General features: G+C 44.1%; 1 protein-coding gene across 1 annotated transcript in view; it reads left to right on the top strand.

Annotated features, from left to right (window-relative positions):
- The window catches only part of SLC6A11 (solute carrier family 6 member 11), a 119,158-nt gene that overhangs the window by 38,527 nt on the left and 61,363 nt on the right, over positions 1-19,268 (top strand). Inside the window, exon 6 of the mRNA XM_066244666.1 lies at positions 18,114-18,248. Coding sequence (XP_066100763.1) covers positions 18,114-18,248 — 135 coding nt within the window. The remainder of the gene's footprint in view (positions 1-18,113; positions 18,249-19,268) is intronic.

Genomic DNA, 19,268 nt, shown 5'->3' with positions numbered 1-19,268 from the left:
CTTTGCGCTCGTTGCCAGACCTAGTGCAGTGCTGCTAGAAAACAATGCCAGAGATGAGTGAGGTGTTTACTTTGTGCCTACTGAATTAGCACTATGCTGGGCACTAAAGGAGAGGATTAGAAGACTTGTTAGCTGTGTATCCTGCCCTCAGAAATTGTGCCAAGAAAGTGAAGACAGAGATAGCAATAAGGAAGAATGGCAAGAGCTAGCTAGCATTTGGCATTGAGTCCTGCCCCACCACTGACCGGCTGACCCTCACTGGCTATTCATGTCACTTCATCTCTTTGGGCCTCAGCTTCCCCTTCTGTCAAACTTAGCCTCACAAATGCAGTGACAGGTGGAGGGTTGTGCTGGTGTCACTAATAAGAGAATGATTGAGTTGGGAGTGGGGGCTGGCAACCAGAGCCCACTGGAGGGGGAGGAGGGCATGAGGTCAGCATGTCCAGGATGCTCTGGGCAGGGATTGATGTGATGTGTGGGCCAGCTCTGACAGATATGGTGGGAACAGTCCCAATGAGGCATTTAGGAGAACAGTGAGAGATGATGGGGGCCTGAGCCGAATGTGGCCCAGGTGGCCGAGCAAGGGGCTGGCGTGTTAGAGAGGTGCTGGCTTGCTGTCAGCATGGAGGCATTTGGCCAGCTCACGCCAGTACAGTAGGAATTGATGGGAGCTGCTGTCTTCCTCCAGAGTGCTTGCTAGCTCCCTACTTCCTCCCCATCCCTGTTGCCTCCTGTGTGTCAGCATTCAACCAGAGCAGCAGAACCAGTAGGAGGTAATATATTAAGAGATTCAGTATGAGGAATTGGTGATTGTGGGGCTGTCTGGGCAAGTCTGTAGGACAGGATGGAAGTCTCTGGCAGAAGCAGAAGTTCTTCATTAGGGAAACCTAAGTTCTATTTGAAAGGTCTTCCAACTGATTGAATCAGGCCTGCCGATAGCCCTTTCTTAAAGTCAACTGGTTATGGACTTCAATACCATCTACAAAACACCTTCATGACAATACCTAGATTTGAATGACTGGGGACTGTAGCCTAGCTACCTTGCACATTACCTAGAGCCTTGTCATCACCTTTACTCAGGTGTGCCCCACCTCATACCTGGGATGATGGCTCAGTCTTTCACCCTGCTATGCTCCCTACTCCCAGCCAGGCTGCTTGTTTACCACTGCCAAACACAGCTTCCTTAACTATGGCTTTTCTCCCCTTCTTTTCCAAGTGAAAGGAGGGGAGATAGACAGACAGACTCCAGCATGTGCCCTGACCAGGATCCACCTGGCAAGCACCCTACCAGGTGATGCTCTACCTGTCTGGGCCACTACTCCGTTGCTCAGCAACAGAGCTATTTTAGCACCTGAGGCGAGGCCATGGAGCCATCCTCAGCTCCCAGGGCCAATTTTGCTCAAACCATTTGAGCCATGGCTGCAGGAGAAGAAGAAAGAGATTGGTGAGGAGGGAGAAGCAGATGGTAGTTTCTCCTGTGTGCTCTGACCAGGAATTGAACCTGGGACTTCCACACACCAGATGGACGCTCTACCGCTGAGCCAACCAGCCAGGGCCAGATGGAGATTTAAGTCTATCTCACTCACCCCAAACAATGATACCCTCACACCTGCCTCTCTGTATCTCCTATTCCCTGACAGTCCTTCCTGGCGGGTGAATGGCAGCACCTGGCCTTATTCTAGCTCCTGCTTACTCATCCACTGTTGTTTTGCTCTACCCTGCTGTCTTGCTCCTCCAGAAATCTTTGTTGGCTCTTCCTACCTCATCCTCCTCGGCCTTCTTTTAACTCCCCATGGCTCTTGCAGGCAGCAGTATCCAGCTGACCTGAGTTTGACTCTCGTTGTCTCATGACTGATGTGCTTGTGGGCCCCAGGGAGATTTCTTACCCTGAAAGACAAATATTTATTAAGCATGTCCTGTGTACTGTGTCTAGTGCTGAGGACTGCAGATATCCACTCTAAACAAGTTTAGAGGCTAGAGGGTAGACAGACAAGTAAACAGGCAGTTACAGAACATCCCTGTACCTGAGATAAACTTAGGTCAGAAAGGCAGTGACATCCAAGCTGGCCATGAGGTATGGATGGTTATTAATTACCCAAAGACAGAGGAGAAAGGAGGTTCCAAAGGCAAGGAACCATGGACAATGGTCAAAAGCTAGCTGTATTCTTTTCTTCTCCTGTGTCTATTCCTCTTTCCTTTCCCTTTCTTCTTCCTTATAAATGCTGAGTGAGCATCCATTGCATATAAGGGCTGTTATACATTTCTTTGTCCCTAGGGTGAACCACCTAGTGCTGGAATCGGGTCCTTTGTTGGTTAAATCAGTCAGCCAACAAGTGTGTTGCCTATCACTTGCTAGGACTTTATCGATTGAGCTAAAAGTTTCATAGTATTTCCTGGAAGTCATACAACCAAACCCTCCTCCCACCCATAGCCAAGGAAACAACAGAGGAAAAACCTGCCTCATGAGAAAGCAGTGGAAAATGATGTAAGGTCAGTAGGAGTTGTATGTGATCACATGTGAGGTTGTAGGTACAGGACCCATTCCTGAGGAAGAGAAGCAAATGGAGATGATGCCAGGTCCAAGGGTTACAGGGAGATGAAAATGGGGACAACGAAGTTATGGAGTCAGACTGACCCAGGTTCAAAGCATGAGGCCTCCCCCGTGAGCTAAGGAAACATCGTCTACAGAGAGCTTACGTGCACCCAACAATGGGCTCGGCACATTGCAGTCATTATTTAATTTAACCTTCACAGCAGACTGTCAGGTGAGTGTTAGCAAACCCACTGTGAATGAAGATACTGAGGCCCGGAGAGGTCACACAGTACAGGAGCAGTCAGGATTTGAAACCAGATCTGCCAAGGTGGATTTCCCAAACCAGAGATTTTTCCCACCAGGGCATGTGGAGCCCTCAAGTGTTGGCTGTCTGCTAGAATGGTACTGCAGTGGATTGAGCTTTGGCCCAGGATGCTGAGGGCTCCAGTTTGAAACCCTGAGGTCACCAGCCAAAGTGTGGGCTCATTAGCTTGAGTGTGGGATTGCCAGCTTGATTGTGGGGTTCCCAGTTTGAGCACAGGATCATCAACATGATTCCAAGGTCACTGGATTGAGCCAGGGGTCACTGGCCCCCTGATCAAGGCACACATGAGAAGCAATCAATAAATAAAGTGAGGCAACTACAAGTTGATGCTTCTCACCCCCTCCCCACTTCTCTCCCTTTCTCTCTGTTTTTTCCCTTCCTTTTTCTTAAAGAAAAAGTGTAGGCTCCCTTCCTTGCCTGGGTCAACATTTGCTCATCCATAGTCCTAGTGCTCACCATGTGCCCAGCACCATTTGTGGGAACTAGACAGGCAGAAGAGAGAAAAGTTGGGCAGACATCAGAGATGGATTTAATGGTGGGCGTACCGGGCACACGCCCTGGGCCCCGACTTCTGAAGAGCCCCACAAAACCCCCAACTTTACAATTTTTTCTAATGACACCAAGTTTGATTTTATATGTGCAATTTTTAACATTAATAGTACATAATATTTATTTATTTAAAAACATGCTTAACATGTATTTTTATTTTCCCCGTCTCTCTTTTTTTAAGGGGCCCAATATTTTCTTCTGCGCCCGGGGCCTCAGCCGACCTTAATCCACCTCTGGCAGACATGGCTTTGAATTATAGTTCTGCCTCTAGTGTGACCTTGGGATTTCTTTGCTTCTGAGCTGATTCCTCAGGGACAATACGAACACCTGTTTCACTGGGGCACTAGAAGGCTTAGTGAGGTGATGATGTAAATACCTTTATGATGCTCATCGTACAGTAAATATGCTAATCACTGTTGCTTTTATTGCTCATCATTTTTATAAACATATTCTTCCATTTTAAAGATTTCTCAGTCTAGAAGGGCAGGAGATTGGATTCACTCACCTGAAGATAATTAACATGATTTGGTGATATAGATTAACTGTCAAAGAATAGCATGGTCAGTGCTGATAGGACTTTGGATAAGGAAGTTGCTATGTCCCAGAGTGGTCTGGAAAGACCTGCTGGAGGAGGTGGGATGTGAGCCGCACTTTGAAGGAGAGCCAAGTGAGGGAGCAGAGCTGAACCTCCCAGTGGAGGAGGGGTAAGAACGGGGAAGTCGAGGGTGGCCGTGAAGGTTGGGAAGCGCTGTGCTAGGCCTGATTTCAAGTTAGGGGAAGCACAAGGCCAGACTGCAATCCTGTGGGCAGTGGGGAGCCACTGGGGTTTTTGACCAGGGATGTAATTGGGGAAAGTAGAGGGGGCATTGACAAGCCTCGCATTGTGCTCTGTGCTGTGGCAGCAATTGTCTTCCTTTCTGTTTGACAACTCCCCATGTGTAATGAACTGGAACCCCCAGTGAGAACATTGGAGCAGATGATAATTCACTCTGCAGAAGCCATACACAATCTTTATCCTGAATCACAAGTATGTGGTGTCACAGTTAGGACTGACCATAACAGTACTGACACTGGGAACTAAATGCTCACTCCACGCCAACCCTGACACTAGGTCCTTCACAAGCCCCCAGGGCTGCTTACGCCCCTCACAATGCCAGTACCCCTTGTTTTTTATGAGGATTTGAAAACCTCATTCACCACCCTGAAATGCAATTCATAAATAAGCTACCTGCACAGGTAAATTCAAGAAAATTGATATAATACCCAACTATACTTTAAAGGAAAAGCAAAAAGGAAGGAACTTATAGTAAAACAACATGTGTTTCACTATGTAAATGCTCAGGCACACCACAAACATCATGAGGTAGGTGCTGGCCCCTACCTGGAATGATCATTTGGAAGTAAGACAAGAAAGACAAGGTTCCGCTGAATACTGTCAATACTTTTTTTTCTATGCTTTATATCTTGAAATTGAGCTAACCACACATATTACTATAGAATTACCACAAGTGCAAAGACTACAGATGTGGACTGATAGAAGGGTGTTGCATTGGTCCCCAGATTCTACTCAGAGTCCATTGCTGTTAGTGACACGATTTTCTGCAATACTGAACAAAGTGTGGGAAAGTACTGAATAAAAGAGAGTACAGCCTTTCCTCAATTTACACTGTAATTGCATTTCTGGGAAACTCAGTTTATATTAAGATGAGGTAAAATGTGCTTTGAGGTTATATGTAAAATAGTGTTAGATTCTAGGCTTTAGAATTATAATCAGTTCCCTGCCCCCCCCCCCCCCACGCACACATACACGAATGTCTGGCAGAACATTTGGAAATCATGAGGAATAGGGAAGTTTTTATTGTATGGGAATTGTCCAAAGCATTCATTGCAAGATTACCAGCTTTCCTAACTCTTGGTCATTAATGCTGTACCTGTCTTTGTAATGAACTGAAATGGCCCAAAATGTCTCCAGGTTGCCCCTTAGAAGACAGGAGTGCTTTTGTGGCATCCACTAATTTACATTCTATCTAACCTTCACAACAACCTTCTGAAGTAGATATTTTCATTCCTACTTTGTGGTTGTCATATGAGGCTTAACAGGGTGATGTGACCTGCCCAAGGTCACAGAGCTGGGACTGAAACCCACTCTACTTTTCTGCCTCATTGTAGCATTTAATACTGCATTAGTGTTTTGTGGGACCATGTGCCTTAAGATTAATTAACCATGTATTTATTAAACATCTCCTGGGTTCTAGGTACCCTGATAAGTCCTGGAGACATAGAAGCAAATATCCATGATGTGGTCCCTGTGCAACATGTGGAGTGGTTGAGAGAGAGAGAGAGAGGCTGATTGAGAGAGAGTTCAGCTTAGAAAAGGCATAGGGAGAAGTTTAGTGTGACCAGCACAGGCAATCCTTGAGAAGGAATAGAGAGAGACAGGCTGGATTGGTGGTCAGGCGCCAACTTACAAAGGGCTTGTGGACTACTAGCCTAGTTATATGTTGAGGAGCAATAGAGTCAACTAAGGATTTAAAGAAGAGGGGTAATAGGAGCAGACTTTTTTAGAGAAAGGTCACTATAATTGTGGCAGGGGGAAATGGGTAACCGAGAGTCAACGTCAGATTCCATGTTGCAGTAGTTCAGTTGGCAGCTTTGAGATGGAGAGAAGAGAGCGAACCTGAGAAATAAGCAAGTGTGAATCACCCCTATGACTGCATTTAGAGGGTGAAAGAGAGAATTCCTAGATGAAACCCAGGTCCTGGCTTGAGTGCTTGGTGGTGCTGTTAAGTGAGCTGGGGTGATGAGATAGGAGGAGAAAGTTTAGTAGGAGTTGAGAGAGATAGGTCCCCCAAAAGATGAGAATCCTCTGATTTACCATATTTCAAAGTTACGCCATTATATACCAGAGGTATATAATGCTTCCATTTAAGGACATTTACCAGAAGCAAAAATACTTCTGGTTAATCTGCTCTATATTGCCTTAACATTATTCCTGTGTGAAATGTGAAGGTTTTTGTTGTTTTAAACTTTCTTTATCGCTTCCCAAGGCATTGGCAGAGTCTTCTGTCTGCTGGTATATCATTTAAATTATAACAGCAATCAGTTTGCATGTACTGCAGTAACAACATAATAACAGCTTCATCTTGTGGGTATCTTCCTTTCTTAAATCCATAAAGTACTTGGTTGTTTTTTTTGCAAGAAAATATGGAATCATGATTATTTCTCCAGTGATGTGCCTTGCTGCAGAACCATAGTGTAATCTTTTAAAAGGACATTCTAAACATTAAAGAGCAGTTGGCTTAAATGAAATTAATTTAAAATAAAATATTTTAACCAACAAAGCTCGCGACTCAACTGAAGTGCTGATAAGAGCATCTATGAGCTAGGTACCTTACACTCAAGGAGCAGTAACTACACTGTGACTACCACCTGGGCGGGGTGGGGGGAGGTATTCTGATTTCAGAGATAATAAGGTACACAGTTCTAAAAACATGCATTGTAGAATTAATGGAATTAAAGCTCTGGGAACAGGTGGGACACCCAGGCAGAGGGGTAAATATGGGACTTGGGGAGCCCAGTGAGGAGGAACCTGAAAAGAAAGCTGGTTTTCTGGGAAGAAAAAGCCAGGATGGTGAGGCCTGGAGGAAAGGAGAGGAAGAGCCAACTGGAATTGGCCACGCCTGGTGAGAGCAGCAGGGGTGCGGCGAAGAGGCAACAGGGCAGTGGAGCCCGACTGTGCCTTCAAAGGCTTTATTCAGGAAATGGGGGTGAGAGAGAGAAACTGAAATCAAAGATGACACAGTGGAGTTGTAACTTGGGTGACACAATTATCCAAGAAAGGGACACAGAAAGAAGAGCAGTTTGGAGGTAGAAAATAATGGTTTTGGCTTTACATATGTGAAATTGTATACTTTGGTAGGAAATCCAGATGGACATACACAGAAGGGAGTTGAAAATACCGGTCTTAAACTCAAGAGATATCGCTAGGCTGGTGGGAGAGATTGAAGATCATCAGCACATCAGTGGCCCCTAAAACCACAGAAGTATGTAAGAAATGCCAGGAGAATGAATAGAGAGAGGATGGAAGTGGGATGACACCAGACTTCTGGGAAACAGCTTAGAAATCTGCAGGGAGCAAACCTGCCAGAGGGCAGGGCTGGCTCCTGGTCTGTGTGTCCTCTGTTTCTACCACAGTATCTGGCACATAACAGATGCTAATTAATCAAAGTTGGCTGGGTGATTGGTTGATTTGTTGATGGAAAAGAAGAGTGAAGAAATGAACCTGTAAAAGATACTAAGAAAATTCATGAGAAAGGGAAGCAGAAAACCAGAAGCGTCTAATAAGGGAAAGTTTTAAAGCTGGAAACTGAGAGAAAGGCAAGTGCTAAGAAGCTGTTAGGTTTGACTTAATAGAGGGGCCTGCTGAGAGGAGAGGTGGGAGCAAGGTGGATCACCAGGAGGCAAGCATAGATTCTTCTTCTTTTTTTTTTTCCTTTTTTTCTGAAGCTGGAAACAGGGAGAGAGTCAGACAGACGCCCGCATGCGCCCGACCGGGATCCACCCGGCACGCCCACCAGGGGCGATGTTCTGCCCACCAGGGGGCGATGCTCTGCCCCTCCGAGGCGTCGCTCTGCCACGACCAGAGCCACTCTAGTGCCTGGGGCAGAGGCCAAGGAGCCATCCCCAGCGCCCGGGCCATCTTTGCTCCAATGGAGCCTTGGCTGCGGGAGGGGAAGAGAGAGACAGAGAGGAAGGAGGGGAGGGGGTGGAGAAGCAAATGGGCGCTTCTCCTATGTGCCCTGGCCGGGAATCGAACCCGGGTCCCCCGCACGCCAGGCTGACGCTCTACTGCTGAGCCAACCAGCCAGGGCCCTCCTTTTAAGAAATAAAGAGATTTTGGCCCTGGCCAGTTGGCTCAGGGGTAGAGCATCGGCCTGGCGTGCAGGAGTCCCAGGTTCGATTCCCAGCCAGGGCACACAGGAGAAGCACCCATCTGCTTCTCCACCCTCCTCCTCTCCTTCCTCTCTGTCTCTCTCTTCCCCTCCTGCAGCCAAGGCTCCACTGGAGCAAAGTTGGCCCGGCGCTGAGGATGGCTCCATGGCCTCTGCCTCAGGCGCTAGAATGGCTCTGGTTGCCCATCCCCAGATGGGCAGAGCATCGCCCCCTAGTGGGCATGCCGGGTGGATCCCAGTCGGGCGCATGCAGGAGTCTGTCTGACTGCCTCCCCGTTTCCAACTTCAGAAAAATACAAAAAAAAAAAAAAAAAAAAAAAAAAAAAGAAATAAAGAGATGTGTTGCTCAGGCAGCTTGGGGAAGGGCCCTAAAGAGCCCCAAGTCTTTGGTCTGTGGGATGGATGGGAGGCAGTCTGTCTTAGAGATCAGGTGATGCTTGCAGAATCCCGGCAGCTCCTTGCTTTTTCTGGCTGTAGACACAGTCCCCGAGCATCGGCTCTCTCACCCCTTGCCACACATCTGTCGCCATGAGTGTGTGAAAGACTAGAGTAAGAGAACTTGAAGTGGTGCTTCTCTCCTGATAGCCTCCCTGAACTAGTAAATCCCTGCCTGGGATTTGATGGTGTGCTTTAATGGTGCCCTTGGTCACCATAGCGACACCAGCCTTCTAGTCCAAGAGAGATGGATGGGGTTTAAATCATTATTAGCCAAAGCACCAAGTCTGTTTTCTAGGCAATGAATAAAGCTCCTAAAGCCAGTGTAAGCTTGTGTTGGCACTGAAAATGGAATATTTATGTTGCTCGGGCTTGTTTGAGGATTTGTTTTCATTTTCTGTGGTCTTTATTGTGAGCTGTGTAAAAATCAATAGCATTGACTCTCTAGCTAATATTAATTTACCATGAAATAGGCTTAAACAGTAGACTCCCCCACCCAGTGATTTTTAGATATCCTGTGGACAAGAATTTGAATTGTGTTTAACCATCTTAATGACCGTAGTTGTTATTTAAGTATCTTGTCACTTCGGGCCCAGCTTCCCTACCACCTTGTTTCTTTCCCTGAAGGTGATGTTCCCAGGCTGAAGAGCCCTGGTGTTCCGTGTCCTGACCTTGTTGCTCTAAGGAAATTTATTTGCACAGTACATTCTAACCCAGGACTCTTTGGAACAAGATGGATAGCCTGTCTCCCTTCAGCTCTAGGAGGACTTCTCTAGCCATACCTCATCTCTCTGTGTTCCAGTACATTACCATGCTGTTCGAAAACAGTACAGGGCCTGGCGCACAGTAGGCTCAATAAATGGCCAATGAATTGCATTAAACAGAAAGTTCTTTACTCTTAGATGGAGAAGCTCAAGTGAGGACAGGGATGGTTTATGCCAATGGCCCACTGCAGACACATGCGATTATAGCCTGTTTTGTTCCATTCATTCTCACTGGGTTACTGAGGTCTGAATTTATCACTCATCAACTGTTTACAGCCATACATTTACCATCCACACATTTAAGAACCCAAGACTCAAAGAGATTGAGTTAATCTGCTATATTATTATTTCCATTGTGCAAAAGAAATATCAAGACCTAGAAAGACAGTAAATTGCCAAAAGTCAGTCACATACATAGACATGCCAAAGGCTAGATTTGAACTTGGTTTTCTTAAGTCAAGGCCCCCTCCCATATCTGTATGCCATATTACTCAGCTGTAGGCTATAGAAGGAGCATTTTATCTGACTTGGATGACCTAGTGCTGAGTCCTGGAAGACACTGTATTTGAACTGGGCTTGAAGTTTGGCAAGATTTTGGTAAAGGACCTTCCAGGTGAAGGGGATGATAAAAACAAAGGCCTGTATGCAGGAAAGTGAAGGGTTTGATTAGGGAACACTGGAAAGTATGGTGTGAGATGAAGCTGCTTGGATTACGAGGATACTTGCATTCCCAGTGGAGCTGTATAGTGGTTGAGTGCAGGTTTTGGAGCTTGATGGATCTGCTTGAATCTAGCCTTTCTTAGATCTTTACAGTCATGGGCCAAATATTCAACTGCTAGGTGCCGTAGTTTTAGTTCTGTGATAATAGTTTCTGTTTTGTGGCAATGGATAACATAAGAATAAAACATGTAGACCCAATAATTATTGTTAGTCCCATTCTTATCAGGTATATCCTAAACTTCCATTTCTCCTGAACTAAGCATTTTTCCTTCTTTGGCCTCTGCTACTAACTAGGATGTCCATGAGTACTAAAAATAAAGTCATGGCATCTCAAGGTTGGAACAGGCCATGGATGGGTATAGATAATCTTTATGGCACAGCCAGGAGCAAGAAGAAGGAAGAACAAATACATCACGATTTCACTTACATGTGTAATCTAAAAAAAAACAACAGAACAATTGAACAAATAAAATGGAAACAAATCCATAAAGAACAAACTGATTGTTGCCAGATGGGAGAGGCTGGGGGGATGGGCAAAAAAGTGAACAGGATTAAGAAGTCCTGGTCTTTTGAAAAGGATTGTGGTTGACAATGGGCTGTTCTAGAAAACACTGTGGTTGCTGCGAAGGACCTCAGAGATCCATCTAGTCCAGGGTAGTCAACCTTTTTATACCTACCACCCACTTTTGTATCTCTGTTAGTAGTAAAATTTTCTAACCGCCCACCAGTTCCACAGTAATGGTTATTTATAAAGTAGGGAAGTAACTTTACTTTATAAAATGTATAAAGCAGAGTTACAGCAAGTTAAAGTATATAATAATAATTACTTACCAAGTACTTTATGTCGGATTTTCACTAAGTTTGGCAGAATAAATCTTTATAAAAAATAGTATAGTTAAATCTATCTTTTTAGTTATAGTTTGGTTGCTCTACTACTGCCCACCATGAAAGCTGGAACACCCACTAGTGGGTGGTAGGGGCCAGGTTGACTACTGCTGATATAGTCTTTTCCACAGATATGGGAAATATTCTTTCTACTGACAGTCCACAGGATGATTTTGGTGTACTCAGATTTAAAAATATCAAATCATATAATGAAACAATATTGCCTTTTTAATGTCCCTTAAGGTGAGATACAGTAAGTAGTACAGTATGGTGCTGGCTTATTGTTTGCTGCCTCTGTGACAGTTGCTACTCTTGCTGTTCAGCAAAGAAAAAACAACACAGACTCAGAGGCTTGGGCTAAAATATAATCACATATTATTTTTATTGCATTTATTTTTGTATTTACCTTCTATTTATGCTAAGAGATAATGGCTTTCTGTTTATGGTGTTCAGTTTTCTTATTATGTATATTTATTTAATGTAAAAGAGTATATTGATGTATAAAAAGAATTATGTAAATATTAGAAAATTGAGTCATGCACATTACCCTCTCCTCCCAAAAATAAAGAATTAGGGAAAATTGGACAAGAGATATTGAAGTTTGAGTTAGCTTTCTCCTGCCTCTTTGTAAGTGGTAAATGCCAGCCTAGAGAGGGTATGGAACTTGCCCAAGCTGCAACACATTGGATCTTCTGACCCTGTGGTCCTGGGTTCTTCCCCCACACCACTCTGCTCTCCCAGTGCCTTTTGAATAATACTCATCTTTGCAGTTGACCCTGTCATCTTGGAAAACTTAGGGAGGATCAGCCCTTCCACAACTTTTGTGGCATTCCCAGGGATCAGTCTCCCTGCTATGAAATAAACAGCTGTATCCTGGAAGTAGGGGGGAAATACCCCACAATTCCAGTACTGGAATGCAAATGAGCAATTAGTGTCAATTAAAACAGGATGCTGTGTAATTACCACCAATTGTGCTAACCTTTATATTCAGAAGGACTTGACCGGCTAAAAGGAAATTAAACAATAGTAAAGAACTCTCCTAACCAAGGGGTGTGCTTAGGATGGGAGCCTAATTTCAGGGCCACGAGGCCTGACAGATTAAACCCTCCTTTCCCCAAGCCCACCTAGGTGTGAGCCACCACCGGCAGAAGCCAGGAACAGCCAAGCTTCTCAGTACCTTGTCAGTGACCTTATTGTGCCCATCACCAAACATTGCATATAATTTAGCATAATGCCTGAGCCCTGCTTGGCTCTTCTAGACCAGTGGTCGGCAAACTCATCAACAGAGCCAAATATCAACAGTACGATTGAAATTTCTTTTGAGAGCCAAATTTTTTAAACTTAAACTATGTAGGTAATGCCTGCATGTGGTATTTTGTGGAAGAGCCGCACTCAAGGAGCGAAAGAGCCACATGTGGCTCACGAGCCATGGTTTGCCGACCACTGGAGACTCAGACATCTTGAAAGGAACACTGAACATTGCTAGGAAGCACTTTGAAGCTGAATTTCCTTGCCCTCCATATCTGAACTATTCTTTCACTTAAAACCAAATCTCTTATGATTCCCTTATAAACATCACTCTTAAAATACGTATGATTCAATTTTCTGAATCTTGTTTTATGTGGATTCAGTATTTTATATGGACAGTGCACAAAGTGGTGTTCTGAAGATCTGCATTTTAACCTCAGGGTTCCAGGACTCAGCCTGCTTATTTGTGTATCCTTTCAACAAAGACTGATTGAGCACATTTCATGACCATTTATTGTCTTAGATATAGCAGGCAAAGTGAAAGACAAAACTCCTTTCCCTTGCAAATTTTGTATATTAGAAATCTTAGTCTTGTGAGGCAATAAAGCAGCTGATGAAAAAGAGCTATAGTGCTGGAAAGATGCTGAAGTGACTAAGGGGATGAAGGTGGGATACGATTCAGGGAGGATGTGGTACTTTGGCCTCTCAACATTTGGGTAAATGGCATAAGGTTAAGAGGATGAGACTAAGATACTGCAAATTGACTGTTCTGGGCCTTGGCTGCTGACATATAAAGTAGTTATGTCAATGATACGAAAACTGGAAGATACAGTCCCTGACATTGAGGAGTCCTCAAACTTGTGAGGATTCAGACATACGCAGGACTAACACCATGGGTGACCCAGGAGCTGGGGCTGGATATTATGGACAAAGAGAGGCATGACAGGCAAGGAGGCATGAAGGAACCTGGCATGCTCCCCAACTCGAAGAACCTGGCACAGTGGAGAACAAGTAGATTGGGAAGGGTGGTGACTGGTCGGGCCACAGTGAAAGTCACAGCTGGGCCAGGATTGGAACCCAGGGTCATCTGCCTTAAAGCCACATGTGTGCAATACCCTACAGCCTTGAATATGGGGCTAGGCGTAGGGAGGAAGACTCAGAGGAGCAGGAATATGCGTGCCAGGTTTGTGTGTTTGAAACCTGGGCCACAGTATGGACAATGTCGGGCTGTTGCATGATGGAGAAGAAAGGTGTCAAAGGGCCCTGATGATGGAGATGAAGAGGGGAGTGTGATTTCAGAATATAGTTGGAGGTCAAGTTGGCAGCACTTGATACCACTGGTTGAATGTGGAAGAACCTGAGGAAAGAGCTGAGGCTATTTCCAGCTCGAGTACCTGGAGGGCAACCTGGCAGTTCCTAGAAATCCCAGGGGACAAGATTCTATGTCCTTTTCCACATCCTTGGCTAGTTCCACATCTTCCCTGCCTCACTTAGCCTCTCTAATTCCTGCTTATCCATGGAGACCCAGCTCCAACCCTCTGTCAATCAGAAGGCTGAACCCCTTCCACATAGACCCTTCTAGCCTGTCTCTCTGGCTTCTGTATGTGTCATGCCTCACACATTCAGCAGTTCCTTGAGCACAGCACCTGGGTCTTACCATTCTGAGGACAGAGACAAAGGACCTGCAGGAGACTGAATGCATACATGAGAAATAGATGAGATCAAGGGTAGGCGAGAGTGGGTTTCTTCCCAACTGATTATGGAGGTTGCATGGAGTCCTGTGTAGAGGGTCTGAGGCTGCATGCAGGCTTAGCTGCAAAGAATGTTGTGATCAATAAGTGATGTACATAATAAACACAAAAAGGACATGGCAGTATGCATGTGATCTATGTATACTCTCTTGATGACAAGATCTGTGTTGTTTGGGCAGTCTACAACTGTTCTCAGGAAAAAGTCAAAGATGATGCCCAACTGTCTGGGTATGGCTGAGGGAAGAAACAAGTTAGAGGGGCTTTTAGGAGCACTGGGACCAGCAACAGATATAGTCTGTTCTCAGCGTTGCATTTTCAACTTTCACTTGTGTGCATTACGTAATGATGCCCCCAAACCACCTTTTGTACCCTGACTCAAGGCTCTCAAACCTCAGCTTACAAAGTACTTTTTCTAGCTAATGCCTGCCAGCCAATGGTTCCATTTTGGCAGCCTAATTCATTGTCTGCACTGTGGTCTTTCGGCATTTCATCTACAGGTTTTATTTCCATTATGGTTTTATAAAAGAAGAGTATAAATTATCACACCGGTGGAGGAAATATAGTCCTTCAAGTGTGATGTAGCAGCAGAGCATCCATTTAGAACTCTAAACAATGAAACTGCTTCAAAATCATCATCAGCAATTTCATAAATCACGACACTGTGGTCCCTGAGAAGCAGTCTGCTGTATATGTTGCCAGGGCATGGAGAAGGTCCATTTGATTAGGTTTTAAGTGACCCTTTAATGACCCAGTCCACTCAAAACAGACTGGTCAGATAATAACTAACCGGTTTAGTCACATTAAGGTAGTCCCACAGATGAAAGAAAAATTTTTATGACTTTCAGTTTTTCTTACATTCTCCGCAGTAAAGTTATTTTCCTTAAATTTGTGAGCATTGGAAGTTAAGATAGCTACATGCCAGAGCTATCATTAATCAGGTCCTGGGTAGTCTGCATAATTAATCTTTTGCCATTCAACAGACATGAAAGTGGAAATTATTCAGTGAAAGCAATAGATTTTTAGCCTGACTTTTCACAGATATAAACTGGTTAACCAGGGGTGGAGGGTTCATTTTGAAGGAAGGGAATTAAGGATTTACATGAAATTCTGAAGATCTTCCTAGACTGTGCCAACAAAGCTGAGGGAAATGGAGATTTTATAGAATGTTAGTCATCTGAGTAGAAACCATCAATCCTATTGACTGCTGGCCTCTGATTTTTATTATTAATATCAAATAATATCTCATTATTATATATTTGACTTACGTTCACCTTTTCTGGATTACACTGTATATGACAATAAGAGATTGCTTATAGTGATCACATGACATGATTGATCTGATGCTTGATTTTGGAAATGGGTGCTAAAAGTGGTGGGGCAGAACTCTGAGTGGGCTGAGGATGGTGCTGTCATTGTGGGTTAGGGACAGTGTCTGGGTGAAATACTCTAGCCTACAGCCTGTATCAGCAGGACCCAATGTTACCACCTCCTGCTACCTCTTGTTTCCCAATTTTGAGGACTGGCTTTAAGTCACTGCTTTGTCCCTTAATAACTGAATGACTTATTTTTATATTTATGTTTGTGTTTATATATAGTATTTTACAGTGTAGTTTGTACTTTAAGTGCAAAGAAATAGAAATAAGTTGTTTTGTAGTCTTTCTGTCCATTCAGTCCCTCCAATGTTATGTGAAATACTGTATTCAGTGTTTCTATTTCAGCTTTTCTAGGATGTTAATTTATATAAAAGTAAAATGAATAATAAAATAAAAAAAACAGGAGGAAGTACTGTGTAACTGTATTCATTTCTATTGTTCTATGTAAAGCACCTGGAGTATAGTAGGAGTTTATTCTCTTCCTCCTTCTGTCCCCATTCCCCATGTCCTAACTCTGACTCATTCTTTATAGGCCGACACCTGGATCACTTCGTTGGAGATGCCCTCCCTGACTGCCCCTATAGTTATCTGCTCCCTTCTCTGTGCTTCACCATTCTTTGCATTCCCCTGATTACATAATGCATTAATTATCTGTCTACCTGAAAGTCTGTCTTTCTACCAGTGGGGAAGCCTATTGACGGAGAAACTTCCATCCTGTGACTCATTCTTATTTGTACATTCCAGAGTATAGCTCAGTCTTCGGGTACATAGGAATATTATTGATGTGTGAGTGAGTAGGTGGACAAGTAAGTAAATGAATCAATGAATGGATGGCATGAAGGACTGAATCACTGGTGAAAGAAAACCTTGCTTGGAAAGGGGTAAGAGGCTTCACTAGCCCTGGAGAAATTAAGATCATAGGTCTTAGAGCACAAGTTTTGTTTGTTTGTTTTTAATCTGGGGAATCAGAGTCTACACCATCCAAAAGCTGTGTCTACATGTATACATGTCCTTAGAGTCTCAGAAATGTCTGTGGCTCCCAGATGTTAACAAGTTGCTGATCTAAACAGATAAAACAGGTAGGTAGAGGAAGGAACCAAGTGGTTGGTGGAGAAAATGAGACAAAGGAGAAAAAGTCAGAACTAGAGGGGGCACTGAATCCTGCAAGAACCTCATGTCAGGGGCATGGCCCCTAGGACAGAACTCTAATAGACTGTGAAGGAATTGCTCTGTCTTTTTTTTTTTAATTTTTTTTTATATTCGTTTTAGAGAGGAGAGGGAGAGACAGAGAGAGAGAGAGGAGAGAGGGGGAGGAGCTGGAATCATCAACTCCCATATGTGCCTTGACCAGGCAAGCCCAGGGTTTCAAACCGTCAGCCTCAGCATTTCCAGGTCGACGCTTTATCCACTGAGCCACCACAGGTCAGGCCTGCTCTGTCTTTCTAAGCACCTCTTTGTGAGGAAACTTAGGGAAGATTTTGGTTTTTTCACTGTCTTAATTCTTACACTAAATCTATGGACTGAGGGAGTCTCTCAGGCTCATTGACTTCAGTTACCTGCCTCCAAGCAAACCAATTTGAAATTATTCCAGGCAAACACTGGGTCTTCCATGCCCCAAAGAGCTCTCTTTTCCCCCCTTCTGTTTCCTATTTTATCCCATCCTATCCTTGGCTATGAAAACTTGAGTTTCATGAAGAACAGTGTTCTTTAAAAATGTGGATCTTGGCCCTGGCCAGTGGCTCAGTGGACAGAGCGTTGGCCTGGCACATGGATGTCCTGGTTTTGATTCCCTGTCAGGGCACATAGAAGAAGTGACCATCTGATTCTCTCCTCCTCCCTCCTCTCCCTCCTCTCCTTCAACTCCCTCTTTCCCTCTCATAACCAGTGGCTCAGTTGGTTTGATTGTCAACCCCAGTGCTGAGGATGGCTCAGTTGGTCAGAGTGCATCAGCCTCAGGCACTAAAAATAGCTCAGTACTCGAGCATCAGCCCCAGATGGGTTTGTTGGGTAGATCCTGGTCAGGGCACATGTGGGAGTCTGTCTCTCTAGCTCTCCTCCTCTCACATAAATAAATAAATAAATAAATAAATAAATAAATAAATAAATAAATAGAAAAAAAACTTTTATGTGAATCTTAGCCCCTTGGTGAATTATGATGTGAATTTAGAGGGTCATGACCAGCTTTTATAAAAAAAAATGAAATAGAGTATGATATGTAAATGAAATAGCATATAATAGAAAATATTGAATGTATCACATGTAAGAATAAGTATAGTTTTGTGACACTTTCTGTTTTAGCTCAATGTTCTGATATGCATATTTCTTTCTATGTGTTGTGGTTAAAAATATCTTTGAATAGTAGTGTTATCAAGCATCACTGTGGATACTCAATGAATATTCATGGAAGACCCAGCCCTTGAGGGGATGGTGGTGAGAGAGGAGGTGGAAGACTAGGCTGTGTTAGGGCTTCACTTCTTATTGCACAGGGAATCCCTTTGCTCCCATGAGACGTTAGGGACCTGCCACGTTCGACACCACTGTCACCCTTCTTGATTCTTGTCTCTTCTCTCTTGGGCAGGTTGTATATGTCACTGCGACATTCCCCTATATTATGCTTCTGATCCTCCTGATCCGAGGCGTCACGCTGCCTGGGGCCTCCGAAGGCATCAAGTTCTACCTGTACCCTGACCTCTCCAGGCTCTCTGACCCACAGGTAAGAGTCGTTTGCTCAATGCACAACTGCCCACCACCACTAGGAAGCTTTCGGCAGGCCCCTGGTGCCAGCCACAGAGACTCCATGGCTGGCTGAGCAGTTGGAAGCCTGTAGACTCCTTCTCGAATTATACATTTCAATGCATAGATTAAATTTATAGGAAATTAAATATAGTGAAATACAACCACCAAAACATTAAAAAAGACACATTTATGACATGGTACTAATATATGTACATTAAAGAGCAAGATCCAGCAAGAGATTTGATAATTTCTGTGATTTCAGAGAAGCAATGGAATAAATGATATTTGAAGAATAAATGATACCATTATAGGAAAACATCTGGGATTTCTACTGCTAACAGTATTGTGGTTTGTTGCCTGCAGTCACAATTGAGGGAAATGTTAAATTTCAATTAGAAGTTAGTGAAAATTAAAACACACTTTTTCTTCTACCCAAGATCACAGATCTCAGTAGCCTGCATGCCAGGAAGAGGAACTGTTTTCTTTTGTTGTTGTTGATTGATTTTCTTTGTGGGAGTAGCTCACAGAAAGAAAGAGTTGGTGAGAACTGGCTGGCATATTAGTTGTCTTTAGTAAGATATTGGCTATTCTGAAAAGTGAGTACATGGTGCTGTGCCTGAGGTGTGTTAGACAGGAGATAAAAACAGAGCCCGGGGATTCTCAACTTCTGCTACCTGTTAGAAGCTCTTGGAAAGTTTTTGAAAATCCAAATTTCAGAGCACAACCCAGACCAATTAAATTAAACTCTCTGGGGCTGAGTCTCAGGTTGGGTATTTTTCAGAGGTCCCAATTCCAATGTGTGAATAATGTTCTCAAGACGTTTGAGTGGGTGAGCAGTAACCCGTTTTTCTATTAAAACAAAGATAGATCAGCCTGACCTGTGGTGGCGCAGTGGATAAAGCGTCGACCTGGAAATGCTGAGGTTGCCGGTTCGAAACCCTGGGCTTGCCTGGTCAAGGCACATATGGGAGTTGATGCTTCCAGCTCCTCCCCCTCT

This window comes from Saccopteryx bilineata, chromosome 10 (genome assembly GCF_036850765.1).
Source record: "Saccopteryx bilineata isolate mSacBil1 chromosome 10, mSacBil1_pri_phased_curated, whole genome shotgun sequence".
In the NCBI taxonomy this organism is placed as follows: domain Eukaryota; kingdom Metazoa; phylum Chordata; class Mammalia; order Chiroptera; family Emballonuridae; genus Saccopteryx; species Saccopteryx bilineata.
This window is presented reverse-complemented; position numbering and strand designations above follow the sequence as displayed.